At 42.2% G+C, this 19,174-nt stretch overlaps 1 protein-coding gene across 1 annotated transcript; it reads right to left on the minus strand.

Annotated features, from left to right (window-relative positions):
- Positions 1-5,754: 5,754 nt before the first annotated feature.
- Positions 5,755-10,767, minus strand: LOC132148685 (somatostatin receptor type 5-like). The gene is made up of 3 exons (XM_059557385.1): positions 10,389-10,767; positions 7,725-8,873; positions 5,755-6,584 (listed from the first exon to the last, which is right to left on the minus strand). The coding sequence occupies exons 2-3, from the start codon at positions 8,814-8,816 to the stop codon at positions 6,504-6,506; spliced, it is 1,173 nt and encodes a 390-aa protein (XP_059413368.1). The 5' UTR covers positions 8,817-8,873; positions 10,389-10,767; the 3' UTR covers positions 5,755-6,503.
- Positions 10,768-19,174: the final 8,407 nt, after the last annotated feature.

Raw genomic sequence — 19,174 nt, forward strand, 5'->3', positions numbered from 1 at the left:
GTAACAATAACTCCATTGCTAGTGGTAAAAACAACGAAAGTTTAATATGTTTGTAAAAAAGGCGTAAACAAACAAGTGTGTTTCGGGAAATGTTGTTAAAGCTGATGGTTTTCCTTCTTACTGCTTCTAACCAAGCCATGCGACGCCACTTTGTTAACTCAAGACCTGAGATCAAGGTGCTGTTTCCAGGCGGGAAAGCTGAAAAATCGCACTCCATTCGAAATTATTTTTCCATGCCGGTCATGAGTACGCAGTTAATTACACAACAAGCTTTCACCATTGTGACATATTGTTTTAGCTGTACAGAGCCAACAAAACAGTCTATTATCTATTATAAGCCCTATTAGGGCTTGGGTGTCGCGTTGCATTCTGGGACGTGGCAGCCATGTTGATGGCCTCGCGAATGTAAACATACAGCAAGTCGAACGAGAAGAAGCAGAGTTGGGAGAAAGAGAAAATATGTTCAAATCACGAAAAGGTTGTGGGATTTAAATGGATACACTAAATACGGATGCCAGGGACGGGTATGTGGACAAAATCGGCACTATTAATGGTTTGGATCCATATGAAATTCCCAACAAAGCATTCTTTTGCATTACAGGGGCCCGTTTCACAAAGGAGGTTAAGTAAAAACTCTGAGTATGTTAACCCTGAAATGAGGGAAACGTGAGCACGTGAGCAACCTGTCTGACAATTTTAAGTCTTCTAATCGCTGTGCCAAGAGAAATCTGAATCACCCACCGAATCTTCCAGAGAAGGCGAGCGTGAAAAGGAACAAATTTTGGTAAGTATTCTGATTAATTATCTCCCTTGACTTTACGCCTCAATGTCCCCCGATAGCCTCATAGACAGTAAAAGATTGCCTGCGAGCTTCTCCTCCTGTCCATACGGTAATTTCTCTAGTGCGTGACAGAGAGTCGCAGGTTATGACGCAATCGTAAGCCTATTTTTTTACAAAAACTGCTTCTACGGGGCCATAACGTACGATACAAGGTAATGGAGCCTTTTATACATTTTCGTGTTTCTTTAGAAATAATGAATGGACAAATGGAGTCTTTAAATGCCTCAGATGTAAAGTTATTCGCTGTCAAAGTGACGCCAAAATGAATGGGAGTCAATGGAATGCTAAAAGGCAGGTGGGGGTCCGGTAGCCAATGGCGGCGCCCAGGGGTGCTTCAATAAAATATTAAACCCTGCCCCCCTGGCAGTAAAGGAGGCCGTCAACATGGCGGCCACGCCAAGTAATGATGTCATGACGCCCAAGCCCTATACAATACATACAGCAGCATCCGTGTCCCCAATTCCCAGAATACATTGCGTCGCTGATGTCACGTTCTCAGACTCTATAGATAGACTGTCTATGAGAGAGACAGACACACAAACAGATAGAATAGATAGATAGATAGATAGATAGATAGATAGATAGATAGATAGATAGATAGATAGATAGATAGATAGATAGATAGATAGATAGATAGATAGATAGATAGATAGAGTTTTAACCACTAGGTGTCACTGTCAACTATAATTAATGCTTTCCAGCCTTGTCATGGCATTTTACAAAGCCTACTCTAAGATAATACAGAATTTATATTGTTTACAATATTTACATTGTTTGACACTACCTTTTATGTCTGTGCTATGAGCAAATGAGAATAATCAGTCTAAATATTCTGTTTCCCTTACACTTTGTGCATAGCAGACTACATATTCTGTAACATCTCTGAAACCAAATGAATGTGAGTTGTATTTTAGGTGTGGGGTGGATTAAGGGATCTAAAATATGGTCATGCAGAATAATGCATTATTTGCTTTACTAGTACACAGCCAATTTGCTAGTAATATGCATGCTAATAAGCAACTTGTTAGCAGTGAAAAGTGGTTCTTAAAATAAAGTGTAACTGTGGTAACAAACTGAGTAACTGACAATTTCTAATGCTTTATCTTCCAGTAAATTGCAAAGACAAGAGACTAGAATATATTTTCATTTACAGGTTATTTAGACGCTTTAATCTTATGATGGCCACTAGATGTCCCTGTCAGATAGTTAAATTAAATTAACATACACATACAGTCTTCTGACCTTTAGGTAAAGTTCACAGTGAATTCTCCAGCATGAGAATGAATGCCAAATGTGTTTTTGGGAAAGGCCAGTTGCTAGATGGCTCAACTGGTTTTCCGATTCAATCCATTCAGGCAAACGCAATTTGCTAACAGCTTCCCAAAATAACCTACAGTCCCCTTTCTATTCAAGTAAAATGAAGGCACGGTAAAATGTCTTAAATGTTGATTGGAACTTGAAAATGCTCTTTCAGCGGGGCTTAACACCAAATTAGCCAATTTAAATACAACTGAACTTAAAGGAGTCTGGGCAATGCTGTTTTCACTCACATACCTGCCTTTGTGTGCAAAAGGGTTCAGGTGACAAAACGCAGTTTTCTCTTGCAAGGCGTTTCCTTGTCCACTTTAAAGAGAGTCTGAATTCACCAGCCTTACTGTGTCTGTAAGCTTCAGATTTTTCTACCTTTCTTCATGTAAAAAAATTCTAAAAAATCAAGAATGACAAATAAAACAAGCACTTTATGTTTGCATTAACTCATCATTCCTAAACATGCTTGAAGGAATAGTTCACCCAAAAATGTAAATAAAAATGGGTGAAATTCACTCACCTTCAGGCCATCCAAGATGTAGATGTGTTTCTTTATCAGATTTGGAGAAATGTAGCATTACATCACTTGCTCACCAGTGGATCCTCTGCAGTGAATGGGTGCCGTCAGAATGAGAGTCTAAACAGCTGATAAAACAGTAACCCACACCACAGCGGTCCATGTTGTACTCCATCTTGTGAAGCAAGAAGCTGCATGTTTTTAGAAACAAGCTGCTTTAATCAGCTGTTTGGACTCTCATTCTGACGGCACCCATTCACTGCAGATGATCCATTGCTGAGCAAGTGATGCAATGCTAAATTTCTCCAAATCTGATGAAGAAACAAACTCACAAACATGCCTTAGATGTCCTGACGGTGAGTAAAATATCAGAAGATTTTCATTTTTGAGTAAACTATTCCTTGCTTTTCATCTTGTGCATTGTTAATAGATTGACTACTTATTCATTAGGTGTGTGTGAACAACACAGTCTCTCTTAGTCTTACACTTCGGCTCAGGCTGTTTGCATGTCTACAACTGTTTTGCTTCACTCAGCAAGTCTTAATTCATATATTACCTCACCATGGGACTAACCAACAACACCTCACACAGAGATTATGTAAGGGGAAAATCCGCCTATTTCGATTTTTTTCTTCTCCTTTTTATTTCTTACTATATCTATTTTTAAATTTATATTTTGGAGTATTTTATTTTATTTTATTTGATTATTAGTGTTTCTCAGGTGTTGACTGGTACAAACAAACATTAGCATTTAATTGAACTCAATGGTTTTTTTTCCCATAAAAATATGCTAATGTATAGCACAACTCTTAATTTTTGTCAAATTAAATTAAACTTAATTTCTCAATCCACAGGGATCAATTTGGTATTGTTTCGATTTTGAACTGACCTGGGCAGGGGATCTATAACTCCCAGCATGCCTTGCAAGCAGCTTAATGGGGAGAGTGAATGCTGAATGTAAATTCAACATTGTATGTAAATGTCATGTTATGTGTTTTTGAGGGGGGCGAAATGAACAGTATGACATTTTCTAATTTAATTGTTAGGAAATGCCTATTTAGCATGCACCTGCGTGATATAAGTCAGCAGGCTTGTGGGAGTTATGTGAAAATGAACACATGAATCATGTGTACGCATAAAATCACTAACTTGGTCACATCAAATAATTTATTTAATTTACATGAAGTGTATGGAAACAAAGACTTATTGTTCTAAAACCAAAAGAAGAAATGATGTTGATGAATTACTGATTTGTGGAACTGATGTAAATTGTCAATTTAAAGCACTTTTTCAGTGCATGCTGGGCCTTGTCCTGTGCTTTGATATTGACAGTTGCATTGCATATGGCAGGTTTGGGCATATAAAAAAGCACTTGTGACCTCCTGCACCCTGAGATAGGGACTGTCTGTAAACAACATTTAAATACAGGTAGAGAAGACAAATTTGAGAGAAAGATGGTGGGGGGGGGGTACATGTTGACAAAGAGAGAGAGAGTGGAATGACACGGTGTTTAAACTTACAAACTGGTTTGGCAAGGCTTTGACTTTTTTTTTTCACTTTGACAATCCACCAAAGCTTGTGGCAAATGAGTGACTGAACTCAAAACAAACACTAGAATGTATATGACCAGAGAGAGCGAGAAAGAGAAACACCTAACATCCAGAGCCTGTTGATGATACATGAACAATAAACAGTGAGTTTGAGGATCATTGTTTGGCATTATGAAACATTTAAGAGAAGGGAAGAAAAAAGAGAAGATTAAAATGTTCACTTGTAAAGACAGTATGATTTATAGATTTGCATGCCTGTAGTAGAGTTATAGAGTCCAAAGTGCAACAGTAATCATTTAATAGAAATGTTTCGCAGTTGTTGAACCTTCTTTGAATTTTTTTCTTTCTTTCTGAAACACTTCAGCATAGTATTTCATATAAGCAGTGAAAGGGATCTGGTCTGTGTGCTTTTTTAGAAACACACAATGTATCAATTGGAATCAATTTCTTTAGTCTGAGAAAGTACATCTCCTGGGCCACTCTTAAATAAATAGTTCACAAATAATGAAATCACCCTCAGGGTGTAGATGACTTTGTTACTTTATCAGAACAGATTTGGTGAAATAGCATTCCATCACTTGCTCACCAATGGATCGTCTGCAGTGAAAAAACGAATCCATCATTAAGGCGTTTTAACATTATCTGTAATATTTGTTTCTTCATTGAAAAAGTTGTCTCCCTTCATCTAAATCAGGAGATGAATATTCACAGATCAAGCACTTTTTACATGCAGAAACAGTCCAAAACAGTTCTGAACAAAATTTGTTGTGAGAGAAAACAAGAGATAGACTTTTTCACTGGAGGAATCATTATTATGGATTTATAGACTCATATTTTGGCCAGAAGCGATTGCTTAAATTTAAAATCATGTATTTATTAATTTTTTCAAACATGCAACTTTTCACTTTGCAAGATGTTAATTGATGGACTGGAGAGATGTGGATTAATTGTGATGTTTTTATCAGCTGTTTGGACTGACGGCACCCATTCACTGATGTTGATGCTGAATTACTCCAAATTTGTTCTGATAAAGAAACATCATTTGTCTGTCTTGTCCATGTAACACTCTGTCTGTATATTGATCTTGTTTCGAGTATTCTCCCCTCTGCGTGCCTCTTTGTTTTTCACTGTACCTGCCAGGGGCTATAGTTGAAAATTGGCTAAAGTGACCCATATACACAAGTGTCTATTAATGAGTACAGTCTCTGTAAATCTAAAGCCAATTAAGTATGGAAAAGTCTGACCTTTTAGTTCTGGACACAAATATAGAATCAGATGATGTTGAGGTGAGTCAAGAATAAAAAAGTTTGTCCATGATTAAAAAAAAACCCAGCTCAAACAAGTCATGAGATGTTATTGTTTAAACCAAGAAAGATTTAGGTGTTTGTTTCTTTTTTATCCTTGTAAGGTTAGCTCTGTTTATGTACTTACCCTATCCTACCATTTTGCCTGAACCTCTATTTAAAGCAATTAACTTTACAGTATTGTTTACTGTATACATAAATCAAATAACATGCATCTCTTTAACTACAGTAATATCACAAGACTCCCGTGTTTTGATCTGTAACGTATTGTAATCCTGTAGTTCAGGTTTATTAGGAATGATACAAACAACATAAAGACAAAGGTAGCATAATACAGGTACATTATATCCACCTCGACTAAAAAAACATGTTGATTTCTGCCTGTGCAGCTCCTTCCTGCTCTCAGGATGTTTTGACCATTGCTTCAGCTGCAACTACTTCTTCATCCATCATAAGACATTCTGCCTTTAATAAATCGGCTGTTTGGAATTTCCACCAAATCCCTTGTGAAATGTAAGTCTGGGAATTTGTGTATCACACACTTTGAAATCCAGAAATCCACCATGAGAGCTTGTTCGAGAGTGAAAATAGTCAGAACCACCACCAAGCGACCACTGATAAATCAAAATGTAACGGCAGAAACCACTTCCTCTCTCCAGATTGGTTCAAAGGTCATGGATGAACAGTTTCCCAGGTTCGTTCAGTCATGCTGAACAATATGATGAGCCATTTGCCATTATAATACATAGTTACAGTCATATATATAACATCACTGATATCTTCTCATCACAGATTGATATTTATATGAAAATGTATTGTCTATCTGCTCCAGAGAGTGTTTGATCTAGGCATAGACAAGAAGAACTTTTTATAAAGCCGTATATTTTGACCACAAGTCCAATCGTATTTACTTAATTGGACAACTGACTCAAACAGAACAAAAAGGTAAAAAATTAAAATTAAATCCATCCAACTGTCAACTTTTATATGGACTGGCTGCTCACTTCTGGTCCAAGTTGGTGGATTTCTGTTTTGGCACTGGCCTCGGCCTCCAAACCAGTGGACTGAAAAGGAAAAGGTATAGGTGTAGGATTTCAGAAAGCAAAAACAACAGAAAGAATAAAGCCTTTAACCTTATAGCAACTATTCTACAAATGTTATTCTTCGAAAACAGTTCAGATTTAATAGAAGTATTCAATTGTCTTCTTATCTGCTTTTAATGTGCATATATGTACAGAACAACCAGGTGAAATCAACATGCCTTCGGTATGCAGTACTGACCATTTCTAAGAAATGTTGTTTATTAAGGCCCTAACAATCACCAACATTCACAGACTCGAGCTTCCATGTTTCCCAGCCTTCTAACTGTACACTAATCAGAATGTTTGGAGTGTTTGGTGCAGCCTGAGAAAAGAACATGCACCTGGTTGTTTTGTGTTTATGGTTCTGTATCGCTTCTTCGAGGATAATGTTTCATAATCTGATGACTAAGGTGTGATGAGTCAGACCTGTTTGAATCGAGAAGATTTAGTGATGTTCTACTGCTGATGTTCTCTGCTGTTTGTTCTGATAAGCCTGACATTTATGACCATAACTGATGATCATCCTTCCCTCTTTAGTCATAGTGCTCTCATTAATAACTGATAAAATGAATAAATGTTGGTTTACAGTGGCGTCTGGGCTCTGTGCACTTGCTATTGTCCCCCTCAATTATTATTTTTTTTTAAGATAGTAATTGTTGGTGTGTATATTGTTAGAGTTTACAACTCGCAACTCTGACTGTTTTCAGAATCGGGGGATATAAATTTGCAAGTCTGAGTTTATGTCTTGCAATTCTGACTTGTTTTCTCAGAATTGAGACATGAACTGAGAGTTATGAAGTCCAATTCTAAATGTGGGGGGAAAGTCTATTTTCTTACAATTGCGAGTTTATATCTCACAATTCTGCTTTATAATTCACAACTGTGAGATTTAAAGTCCAAATTCTGAAAAACAAACCTCTAGTTTCTGGCTTTATTTCTTACAATTGCGAGTTTATATCTCACAATTTATATCTCGCAATACTTGTCACATGACACACCGCAGCCACAATAACTGTGAATGAGTGACGTATCGTTTTGTTTGCTTTTAATTTTTTTTTTTATCCGAAATATTCGTGATTCATAAACCTGGTAATGAAAATATATAGAATGAAAGGCCCTTACATGACCGCTCTGGACATTTTCGTTGAAATCAGAGCTTCTTGGAGAGAAGAAGGGCTCATTCTGCTGGGACCTGCTGAGTCGGGCGTGAACAGGGTGAACTTCGCTGACCCCGTTGACCCTGTGGATGCACAGCACTTGCTTGAAGCTCCTCTTGAAGTTGTCTGACAGAAACCCGTAGAGCAGCGGATTGGCGCAGCTGTTGACGTAGGTCAGGATGACGGTGAGAAAGTAGATGCCGGAGACGAGGCCGTTCTCTGGGAGAGTGCTGATCAGGTTGAAGATGTTAAGAAAGAAAAACGGCAGCCAGCACAGGGCAAACACCACCACGATGATCACCACCATTCTTGTCACTTTCTTCTCAGACCTACGGCGTTGGGAGAGCCCTGCTCGTACACCAGCAGACTTTACCTTGATTACAATGAGCAGGTAACACAGGCAGATGATTAGAAGTGGGCAGAAGAAACCCAGTATGGCGGTGTAGAGGATGAAAGCGGTTGACCACAATTCACGCGGTTCAGGCCAGCTCAGGTTGCAGGTGTTGAGCTCCGGCTGAACGTCACAGTAAATGATGACTGGCAGTGTCAGCAGACAGGACAGGGCCCACACCATGCTATTTATCACCTTGGCAACACTGGGTCGCCGCCACCTCGTGCTGCGGATGGGATGCACCACAGCCATATAGCGATCAATGCTCATTACTGTCAGACAGAATGTGCTGGTAAATTGACTGATGGAGTCTGCCCACATCAGAATACGACAGAGGAAGTTGCCAAAGGGCCAGTAGGTGAGCACGTTGTGGGTGGTGAGAAATGGAAGTCCCAGGATGTACAGCTCGTCGGCCACTGCCAGGTTTAAGATGTACATGTTGGTGACCGTCTTCATTTTGGTGTAGCGCAGGACCACGAAAATGGCCAGAGAGTTTCCCGTCAAACCCACGATGAACACCACGACGTAGATTACGGCCAGGACCTTCGTGCTGTCCTCCTCGGACATCGAGTCCCCATTCAGTTGAAGGGAAGAATCTGTGGTTTCATTGGACTGGTTTGTATAGTCTGGGATTGAGGTGTTGCACATGGGCCCCTGGGTCACCATATTTGGATACAGGCACTGATTTGACAAGGAACCGTTGATTTTTGTGTCACCAAAGGGCTAAAAAGAACAAAATGAGAATGCAAAATAGAGGTTTATCTCATTAGCATGACATTTAAAATATGAAATTAAACTTGCATGCTTGATTCTTATGCACATACTGAAGGATAAAAATCTATAGAATAATGACATCATCTAACATTATCTTTTATAAATAAAATAAAACATAAGGACGGAGACTCAAGCAGCTTTTTAAGTCCTAACAATAAAGGTTCCTCAATGGTTCTATGGGGTAAAAAGTTTATTTATTATTTATTTAAAGACTGCATAGCTAGTGTAGAGCTTGCCTTTCAGAGAGTTTATACCAGACTAAGTACTAAAACTCAAAGGGCGTTTCTCCCAATTAACTGGTATTTTATTGTTTCAAAAACATGCATTTCATATCGCATTGTCGTTTCATGAAGCATGTAATCATTGTTTAAACTCTGTGTGTTCTGCATGACCTTGACTTTAAGTTCTCGCGCTGGTTATGAGGCGTGCAAAGTGAGCAGAGCGACACAGTGTGTTGCACAAATAAAGCGCTCCCTCAGAAATGCGCCCAACCATAAATCGAAACAAAGGGTAACGATGTCAGTGTTATGAGTACAAACAGTTCAGTGGACACTGATTCTTATGAACAGTCGCATTTTCTCCGCTGCGGTGAATATTTAACTTGCCTTCTACGCCACGAGCTCTCATTAAACAAGTGCGTGCCCGTGACAAAAGCACGACACATCCACTTATTTTCCATCTTCTATTTCTATAGCTTATATGACAGCTGTAATTTATACAGACAGTTTATTTAATCACGAGCCCGTGTTCTCTCTTGCTCAGCTTATCAATCATCTCCAGTGAGCAGATCTCTTTTTGCAATTTGGTCTGAACTTCTAATAATTCTCAAAAGGTCAAATTCGTTTATAGGTATACGGTTTCAAACGCTTCCATATAACTATAAATGATTCAGCGTGCGAATTTTCACTGGACATGAAGTGAATCAAGCGCGTATTCGGCGTTGCGTCGACAGAAATATGGCAAGGATTGTCACTTTATTATAGTTTTGATTATCATAAATTCATTATTGATCACAGTAAATTAATATAAAATATATATGAAACTTTATAATAATTCCATGACAACTTCTATTGCAGTAGACGATGCGCCCGAGAAATTACCCATGGAAATTCCTTACAGAAATTCTTTATTAGGAGATATAGCCTAAATCGAATAAAATATTTAATTATAGAATAATATAATTATATAATAATATATGGAAATGGCACTGTAATTCACAGAGTTTATGCGCAAATTAACAGAATGTTTACAATATTTAAATTAACTACTGGCATTTGTTTGAGATGGTCATACACCAAACAAAAGCAGCTTATATGATGCTGTTGCATTAGCTAAAGTTTTCAGGAAAAATTCGACTGGAATCAATGTTGATAACACGACCACCATCAATGTCATGCGAAGCCACAATATTAAACTATGAATATGTTCCCTCATTGTTTAGTTATAGTATGTGTACAGTCCTACCTCAAAAGCAGCGCATGGTCCTCTGGTTTCAGGAGCGCTTCCACTAACTGATCAGACTCTCCTCCGTTTCAGCGATGAATGACTGGATATGTCTCTGTCTAAGATCCAACATCAGGAGCCAGCACATCATCTTCATCCTCCAGTTTAAACTGGTTCACTATAATGAGTTATGTTGCGGTGAGCAAACAATCCTCTTTTTTTCTCCTTGAGAAAAACACAACTTTGTATGACTAAAACATCCAAATTGGGTCAACTATTTAAACAGCTATGTGTTTTTAAGCATCTAATAAATGTCCAAATACACTTGTAGTTTTTTCCTTCATGAAGGGTTGACTAATGCAGCTGGGTTCAGGTGGAGAGGTGTCTCTCTCTTCGCGCGCGCGCGCGCTGAAATGTGTTTGGCTGGTCGTCCGCGCGTACAGGACCAAAGCAGAGGACTTTATACGTCACACGCACTTACAAGTCTCTGTTTTTCTGACCTACGCTTCTAGTCATGCATGGATCTGCCCCTGATGGTGAACTTATTGATATATGGAAGTGTATTAGTGTGTCATGGTATCATTCCCAGCTGAACCAAGTGACAGATCATAAATTGTAAAATGTTACGGTCTTTTTATTACCCCTTTGAAAACACACTACTGTTCATGAATGTGCATAAACTTGCAGTGTTATGTGCATCTAAAATACACATTCTCTTTGCAATTTGTATTAAAATTAAAACATAACAGAGAAAGATTTTGGTTTCTGTACCCACTTTTTTGGTGCCTCATATCCAATTGTGAAGGTCTACTCATTGTTCTCAAGTACTCAAGTTCTTCAGTGATTCTTTTTTTTTTCGAAAGGGTCAAATGGCTCAATTGTAAATCTTTACTGCCGGGATGAATGACCCAGTGCGCCAAACTAAAAAAACTCTATTGCTTGTGTATTTTAAAAGCATATTTTACTGGTTGACAAGGGTGTGTATTCCTGCATTCCAGGTGCACAATATAGACCTGCAGAGTCCTATAGCAAATGAGGTTAAAGAGGAATGCTTTATCTTTTCTTTTATTAGTTCACATAGCTCCAATGTCAGTTAAGATCAAAAGGAATGTAATTATTTTAATCTGTGCCCATTCTGAATGGTTTTCAGTATTTTCAAGGTAGAAGCTTGATCTTTATTAACTGTAGTCCGAGACCAAATTAAAACAATGCATCTGATTCTGTTGTATGGTTGGTATTGAGAATGTGCTTTTTTGTAAAAACAGTCATGGACATTTTTGGTTGCCTTATACATAGTGAAATGCTAATGTTCTTCTAATAACTAGACAGTCAGGTTTTAGTTCAAAACTGTTTCTTTCTTCAGTAATGAACAGGTTGATGTGGGGTTCGTGACTGGCAGGCTTTATGACAGCATGTTCTTCACTAATGTTCAATTTGAACCCCATGACGTCTCTTGTGTCTGTGAGACTCTGAAAGCCCAGTTTCATCAGTGATCCTTGCAGACACTTTCTTAAGACTTACACGAAATTGCACAAATTACATAAGTGGTAGCTTGGCCAGGAAGCTATAATAAATGTCACACACTGAGCTCAAACCCCGAAAGGCAAGATATATTTGTGAGGCAGAGAAAATTTTACAGCATAATGATGAATTTCAGAGGTGCTGATTGACTAAAGTGGATGCATTTGAGGATGTATATTTAGACTTTTAGCAAATATCCATGTGCTTGTTTGTGTAAAAATCACTCACACAGCTTTTCTGCTTTTATTTATTAATTAATTTATTCATTCATTCAACAAGAATGGATATACATTTCCACCAGATAAGAAAATGCTTTAGTAAATCATATATGATATAAAAAAATATATATATTTATGAAATTAAGAGTTAACATTATGAGATGAGACAACATGAGATAAAAAGTTTAAATTAGGACATAAATGTCAAAATTATGAAATAAAAAGTCAAAATTCTGAGAAAAAGTTGTCAAAACTTTTCTGACTATGTAACTAGCACTAGATTTAATAGTTTTTGTAACAGTTTTGTAAGTATGCTTTTTTCCCCTTAAAAAGTAAACAATTATGAAAAAATAAATACATTTAAATTATGCCATACTAAATCAAAGTTATCAAATCATATGATATTTATGAGAAAGTAAAATTTGATTGAAAAAAATACTAATTTATGAGATAAATAGTCACAATTATTACCAGTTTAGTTGTATTAATGTGTCATGGTATCATTCCTAGCTGAACCAAGTGACAGATCATAAATTGTAAAATGTTACGGTCTTTTTATTACCACTACGCCTTTGAAAACAAACTACTGTTCATGAATGTGCATAAACTTGCAGTGTTACAGTATGTGCATCTAAAATCCACACTCTCCTTGCACCAGGAATGTGGATTAAAAAATAACAGGTTTTGGTTTCTTACACTGATGGAGCCCACTTTTTTGGTACCTCATATCCAATTGTGAAGGCCTACTCATTGTAAGACAAAAAGTCACAATTTTTACAAAGTAATGTTTGATTATTTATGAATTAGTATCTCATAATTTCAACCTTTTCTGTCATTAATTCAACTTATTTTATAATTATGGCTTTTATGGCATGCTTTGTTTTCTTGTGTGGCAGAAATAGGCTTCCAATGTTGGTTTGTTTTATTCTAAAATCAGAAAGCTAGAGAGTATGGCAGGCAGTTAAGGAGGGAAAGGAAGTTTTATATTATCCACGTGTTTTGGTATTCTAATCAGTTTGGTAATTCTAATCAGTCGGCGCTGGACTTGGCTAAAAGGCATAGCTCACCAGAAAATGAAACTTCTCTCAAAACTTACTTAAAGTCAGTGGCAGACTGGGACAGTAAATCAGGCCGGGAAATTGACTCCATGCACCCCAGGCCACCTCTGTTACTGCAGTCACCACCACCAAATTCATGTGTCCACCGCTAAACTCTTTGGCTCTTTCAGTTGTTTGAATTGGGTTATACTTAAAAAATAAATCAAAATCCTTAGACTGTGGATGGGCAAAATAATCAAATGAAGTATCAAGAAGTATCAAGGCATTCACTGTCTCTATCATCTTTCCTTTAATCACTCTCTCTCTCACTCTGCACGAAATAAGGACTTTCAATAATCCATATTAATTATGCAGCCATCAACTGTATGTCCCAATGATCACAGTCCTACTACTTGTGATCACGACCAGTGAAACACAGGGAGAGAGAGAGATCCAATAGCAGGTATTTATTAATTTACTGATGACCTTATAAATCATAAAAGCACATATTTTTCTAAGAGTATAGCCAGCATGTTTAGTTTTGCTTATAGCTTAAACTTTACCTGAAGGTTCCTGCTCTGACTCAAAAGCTGAACTGTCCACTCTCTCTTGTTCAACAGCATTGCATTTTGGACTATAAATTAAAGATTATTCTTTTTAATCAAGAGCACCGAGTGATTTCTTGGTTGTTGCTGTTCGATTAATATAAAGACTTGTCACTTTAAGAGGATGCACTGATACAGTCTTCTCTAATAGGTCAGCATAGGGATTATGTTTTGATTATTATAAAATAGCCTACAGGCCAACACATCTGTCATGAGTCTGGGCCCTGCATTTCTCCCTCTCACCACCAGAGGTCGCCATCTTCCATCCACCCAGACTCCTCTCACCTGTCACTCATTACACCTTCAGCTGTTCCTCATTGTCACGGACTATTTATAGACCACACTCTCACCACTCTACCTGGCTGAATTGTAATTATTTGTTTGAAGGTTTGGTTGATGCAAGCTCTTGTGCTGTATATGTATCTGTATTGTATTTTTTCTGCAGTTTCTCCTGCATTTGGACCCAGAAGCTGTTTTTCTATGGTGCTCCCTAATGGATGTTGAAGAGCTTCCTTGCTGGACCCATGTTTGCTGGCCAAATTCTGAGTGTGTTTTCATTTATGACTCACGTTTACTGACCAACCAATAAAAATGTGACATGGCGCTAAAACATAACCATGCTTACCTCAAACTTTTATTCCATCCCCTTTCACCAATTTTTTTTCTTCAGCACACGTATCTACAACTGTCGAAGTAAGACCGAGACTCTCATTATGCTCTTTTTGTTTACCACTAGTGCATGCTAATGACATTTTATTATTCTATAAAAATAAAAATAGAATTTTGTCCTTTTGGTTAGCTATAACAGGTTCCCTTTCGAGAGTACTCTCGTACTGCGTAAGCTAGCTTACGCTATGGGAAAAGGTCCCCTTTTCTCGAGAATATGAAGCCAAAAATTATCCTTAATTTTTAAATAATGTAAAACGCAGTGCTGCAGCACAGCAGACCCAAGCGAAGCGGCTCGCGCGCTTATTGGCTGTGCTGCGGCAACTGCAGCAACCTATGGTGAGGCGGCGGAGAGGAACGAACCAATGGGGGCGCTTCGCGCCCATTGGACGTCAGAGCGCGCCAAAATAGGCGTGGCTGGAACTATATAAGCCACCGCTTCACCATAGGGATCAGATTTCATCTCCTTCAGCGAGCTCACCTGCACTTCGCTGTCTTCTCCGGAGAAGCCTCTACACGCCATCGAAAAGCCTCTCAGCGGGATAGCACTGCAACGCTGATCTGAGGACGCCGGCTCGTGCTTCATCTCGACGCCGCCTTCAGCACTCGCTTCCTGCTGCGTCATCCGGCGTGACTATATCCTTTACAAAGCTAGTGTGTTTGCCGCTGCATCACGCTTTTTTCCTCCAGAATTCGAGGCGTTGTTTCAAATGCCTCGGGCCTGCGCTTCCTGCCGAGGCCCTCTGCCCAGCGAGGACCGCCACATCATCTGTGTCTCCTGCCTGGGCCGCGAGCATGCTGAGAGCGCACTCTCCAAGGGCGGCTGCCCTGAGTGCGACGATATGGCTATATCGACCCTGCGGGCTCGATTAGCTCAAACCAGCCACGATGCTCCACCCGCTCCGCCTCTTCTCTCTCAAGTGCCGCGTAAGAAACGCCGCGATCAGAGAATGCCTGAGCACACTGCTAGACGCGAGCTCACGCCGGAACACTCCCCGCGTGCCTCGCCCGCTCTCTCTCCTTCGCCTGTCCTCTTCGTGGACGAGCAGCGCCAGTCCCTGCTCACCAGCGCCCCCTTCTCCTTCGGAGCGCCTGAGGCGGAAGAGGACAGACATGACAGCCTTTCTCTCGCCGCGTCCAGTAGTGAGGAATGGTCGGGCTCCATTGCGGACCCCCCCCCCCTCTACAGCACCCAGCTGCACCGGACAACGCGCTGATATCGACGCGGAGCTTACTCGCGTGCTTACAAGGGCTGTCAGCGACCTTCAGCTCGACTGGTCTCCTCCAGACGAGCCAGCTAAAAGCAGGCTGGACGAATGGTTCTTGCAGGGGCGCCCTTCGGCCCCTCCGCAAAGAAACGCCCCCTTCTTCCCGGAAGTTCACGATGAACTCACGAAGTCGTGGAAAGCCCCATTCTCCGCACGCTTGAAGACTTCTGTCTCGTCAGCGCTCTCCTCTGTCGACGGCGCCCGAGACCACGGTTACAAGAGCCTCCCCCTTCTCGAGGAGGCTATTGCTGCACACCTCTGCCCGCCCTCAGCCGCAGGATGGCGGTCGAAGCCTGTGCATCCATCCAAGCCGTGCCGCACCACCTCAGCTCTCGCTGGCCGAGCTTACACCTCCGCTGGTCAAGCTGCTTCGGCTCTACACACCATGGCTGTGCTGCAGGTTTTTCAGGCCAGACTTCTCCGTAACCTGGACGAGTCTGCCCCAGATACCTATGACTTTAAAGATCTCCGCAGCGCTACTGATCTAGCCCTGCGTGCGACAAAGACCACAGCACAAGCGATCGGCCGAAGCATGGCAAGCCTCGCTGTTTTAGAGCGACACCTCTGGCTCACGCTCACGGAGATGAAAGACGCCGACAAATCCGCCTTTCTTGACTCTCCTATCTCGCCTTCCGGCCTCTTTGGCCAGTCGGTTAAGGGTTTCGCTGAACGCTTCACTGAGGCTCAGAAAACGTCACAGGCAATGAGACACTTCCTGACGAAACGCTCTAGCTCTGCTGCGGGACGCCGTAGAAATGCGCCGCCCCCTCAGACCTCGAAGCCATCGCAGCCAGACTTACAGTCTCGCCCAGCGACCAAAACCCAGCACCGCTCTCGCTCTACGAGCCGCAAACCGCCAGAGAGACGGGGACCTCGGCCCAGGATTGTGCTGAACCCCGAGCCTCCGAAGCCCTCCTGACCTTCGGGCTGAAAAGACCGTGGTTAAGTCCCGCTGCGGCCGGACCACCACACAAGAAACCTCACATGCTTCCTCCAATCCCCTCACTAAAGGCGGTTGGAGATGTCTATACTGCAGTAAACGAGCCTGTTACAATGCACGCACGCCTGCACACTAACGCCATTTTCACGGCGACCTCAATAAAGCACAAAAAGAGCTTTTTCTATGTAGGCAGTGTGCCCACTACACAGTACGCACCCCTACATGTATACACACTCCCCCAAGTGTCACAAAGACACACTCGGGTCTCCTTTCATGCCCACCTTCCCGCTCGCGCCGGAGGTGCTCTAAATGTAGCGCGCGTGCCCACTTCTCAGTGCGCAACCCTACAAATAAGCGCTGTCACCACAGTGTCACAAGCACAGCATACTCGAGCTACTGGTCCCCTCATAACAGGCGGCCAGTGCCCGAAGCACATTCAACCCATAGCCGCACGAGCCGCTGCATGGCAGGCCATCCCCGGCATATCAAATTGGGTTTTGAATATAAAAAAACGAGGTTACTCGCTCCAGTTCGCTCGCAGACCGCCACGCTTTCGCGCCGTGGTCGAAACGAAAGTGAAAAGCGAAATGACACACGTCCTTCGCGCCGAACTGATAAACCTTCTTGCAAAAGGGGCGATAGAAACTGTCCCCCCTGCGCAGCGCGAGTCAGGCTTTTACAGCCGCTACTTCCTCGTACCAAAAAAGGATGGCGGTCTCAGACCCATCCTAGATCTCAGACGTTTGAACAAAGCGCTTATGACGCGATCGTTCAAGATGTTAACAACCAAACAAATACTCGCGCAAATTCGCCCGAGGGATTGGTTTTTCTCAGTGGATCTGAAAGACGCTTACTTTCACATTCAAATAGCACCCCATCACAGGCCATTCTTGAGATTCGCCTTCGAGGGGCAGACTTATCAGTACATGGTTCTTCCATTCGGCCTCTCCGTAGCGCCCCGTACGTTTACACGGTGCATGGATGCCGCTCTCGCACCCCTGAGAATGCGGGGAGTGCGAGTATTGAACTACCTCGACGACTGGCTAGTTTTAGCCCATTCCGAGGAACTACTGACGACACACAGATCCTGGATCCTCAGCCATTTAGAATGCCTGGGTCTCACGATCAACACTGTCAAGAGCGCTCTGTCTCCCAGCCAGAGGATTTCCTTTTTGGGGATAGACATAGACTCTGTGACATGTACAGCGCGTCTGACGTCACAGCGCGCTCTCACTATTCAGCATCTAGCCGTGTCGTTCAAAGCCGGGTCTCTTTACCCGCTCAAACGATTTCAGGAAATGCTAGGTCTGATGGCATCAGCCTCTGCGGTTCTCAAACTGGGCCTGCTGCGCATGCGCCCACTACAGCGCTGGCTGAGAGACCGTGTTCCAGCGCGCGCCTGGATTTCCGGCCGCGCGCGCATCAGGGTGGGTCACGGCTGCATCACAGCTCTGGCCCCTTGGAAAATAGCCAACTGGTATCAGTTAGGCGTAAGCACGGGCACTGTCTCGAAATGGAAAGTAGTCTCGACAGATGCATCCAACCTCGGTTGGGGCGCCCTGTACGAGGGCAGGTCTGCCTCCGGCCTCTGGTCGAGCCCGGAGCGACTGTTACACATAAACTCTCTGGAGATGATAGCGGTCGAACTATCCCTGAAAGCTTTCCTCCCATTTTTAAAGGGCCACCACGTTCTGGTCAGATCAGACAGCATGTCAGTGGTGGCCTACATAAATCGCCAGGGTGGTGTCAGGTCAGAAACCTTGCACACCCTGACCGAACGTCTTCTGACATGGGCACATTACAATCTGCGCTCGCTAAAGGCAGCGCATGTACCTGGCATCCTGAACCGGGGCCCGGACTTGGTTCTCCGAGCTGATGCAGCTGTCCAGTACAGCCCCATGGCCAATACCGCTGCGGAAAGATCTCCTCACGCAGCTGAAGGGCGCGCTCTGGCATCCCCACCCCGAACTTTGGGCCCTTCATGTATGGCCCCTCAACGGGTACCCGGGAACCTCCCTGAGGGAGTGTTAAGGACCATTACGGAAGCCAGAGCGCCCTCAACCAGGCGCCTGTACGCGCAGAAATGGTCAGTGTTCTCCACCTGGTGCGGGACACGGAACCTAGACCCTCACTTATGTGACGTGACGGAGATACTCTCCTTCCTACAGGAGCGTTTAGATGCGGGCAGATCCCCGTCTACGCTCAAAGTGTATGTGGCAGCCATTGCAGCTTCTCATGCTCCGGTGGCCGGCCTATCACTGGGAAAGAACGAACTGGTCATTCGTTTCCTTAAGGGAGCTCGTCGGATGAACCCTCCCCGACCCCCTTCAATCCCTTCCTGGGACCTGTCTACGGTCCTAGAGGCCTTAAAGGGCCCCCCTTTTGAACCGCTTCAGTCTGTCGATATGAAGCTTCTTTCGTTCAAAACCGCTTTTCTACTGGCTCTGGCCTCAGTCAAGCGAGTGGGGGATTTACATGCGCTATCTGTAAGCGCTGACTGTCTCGAGTTTGGGCCTAATGACTCCAGAGTCATTCTCAGACCAAGACACGGC

This window comes from Carassius carassius, chromosome 9 (genome assembly GCF_963082965.1).
Source record: "Carassius carassius chromosome 9, fCarCar2.1, whole genome shotgun sequence".
Lineage (NCBI taxonomy): Eukaryota > Metazoa > Chordata > Actinopteri > Cypriniformes > Cyprinidae > Carassius > Carassius carassius.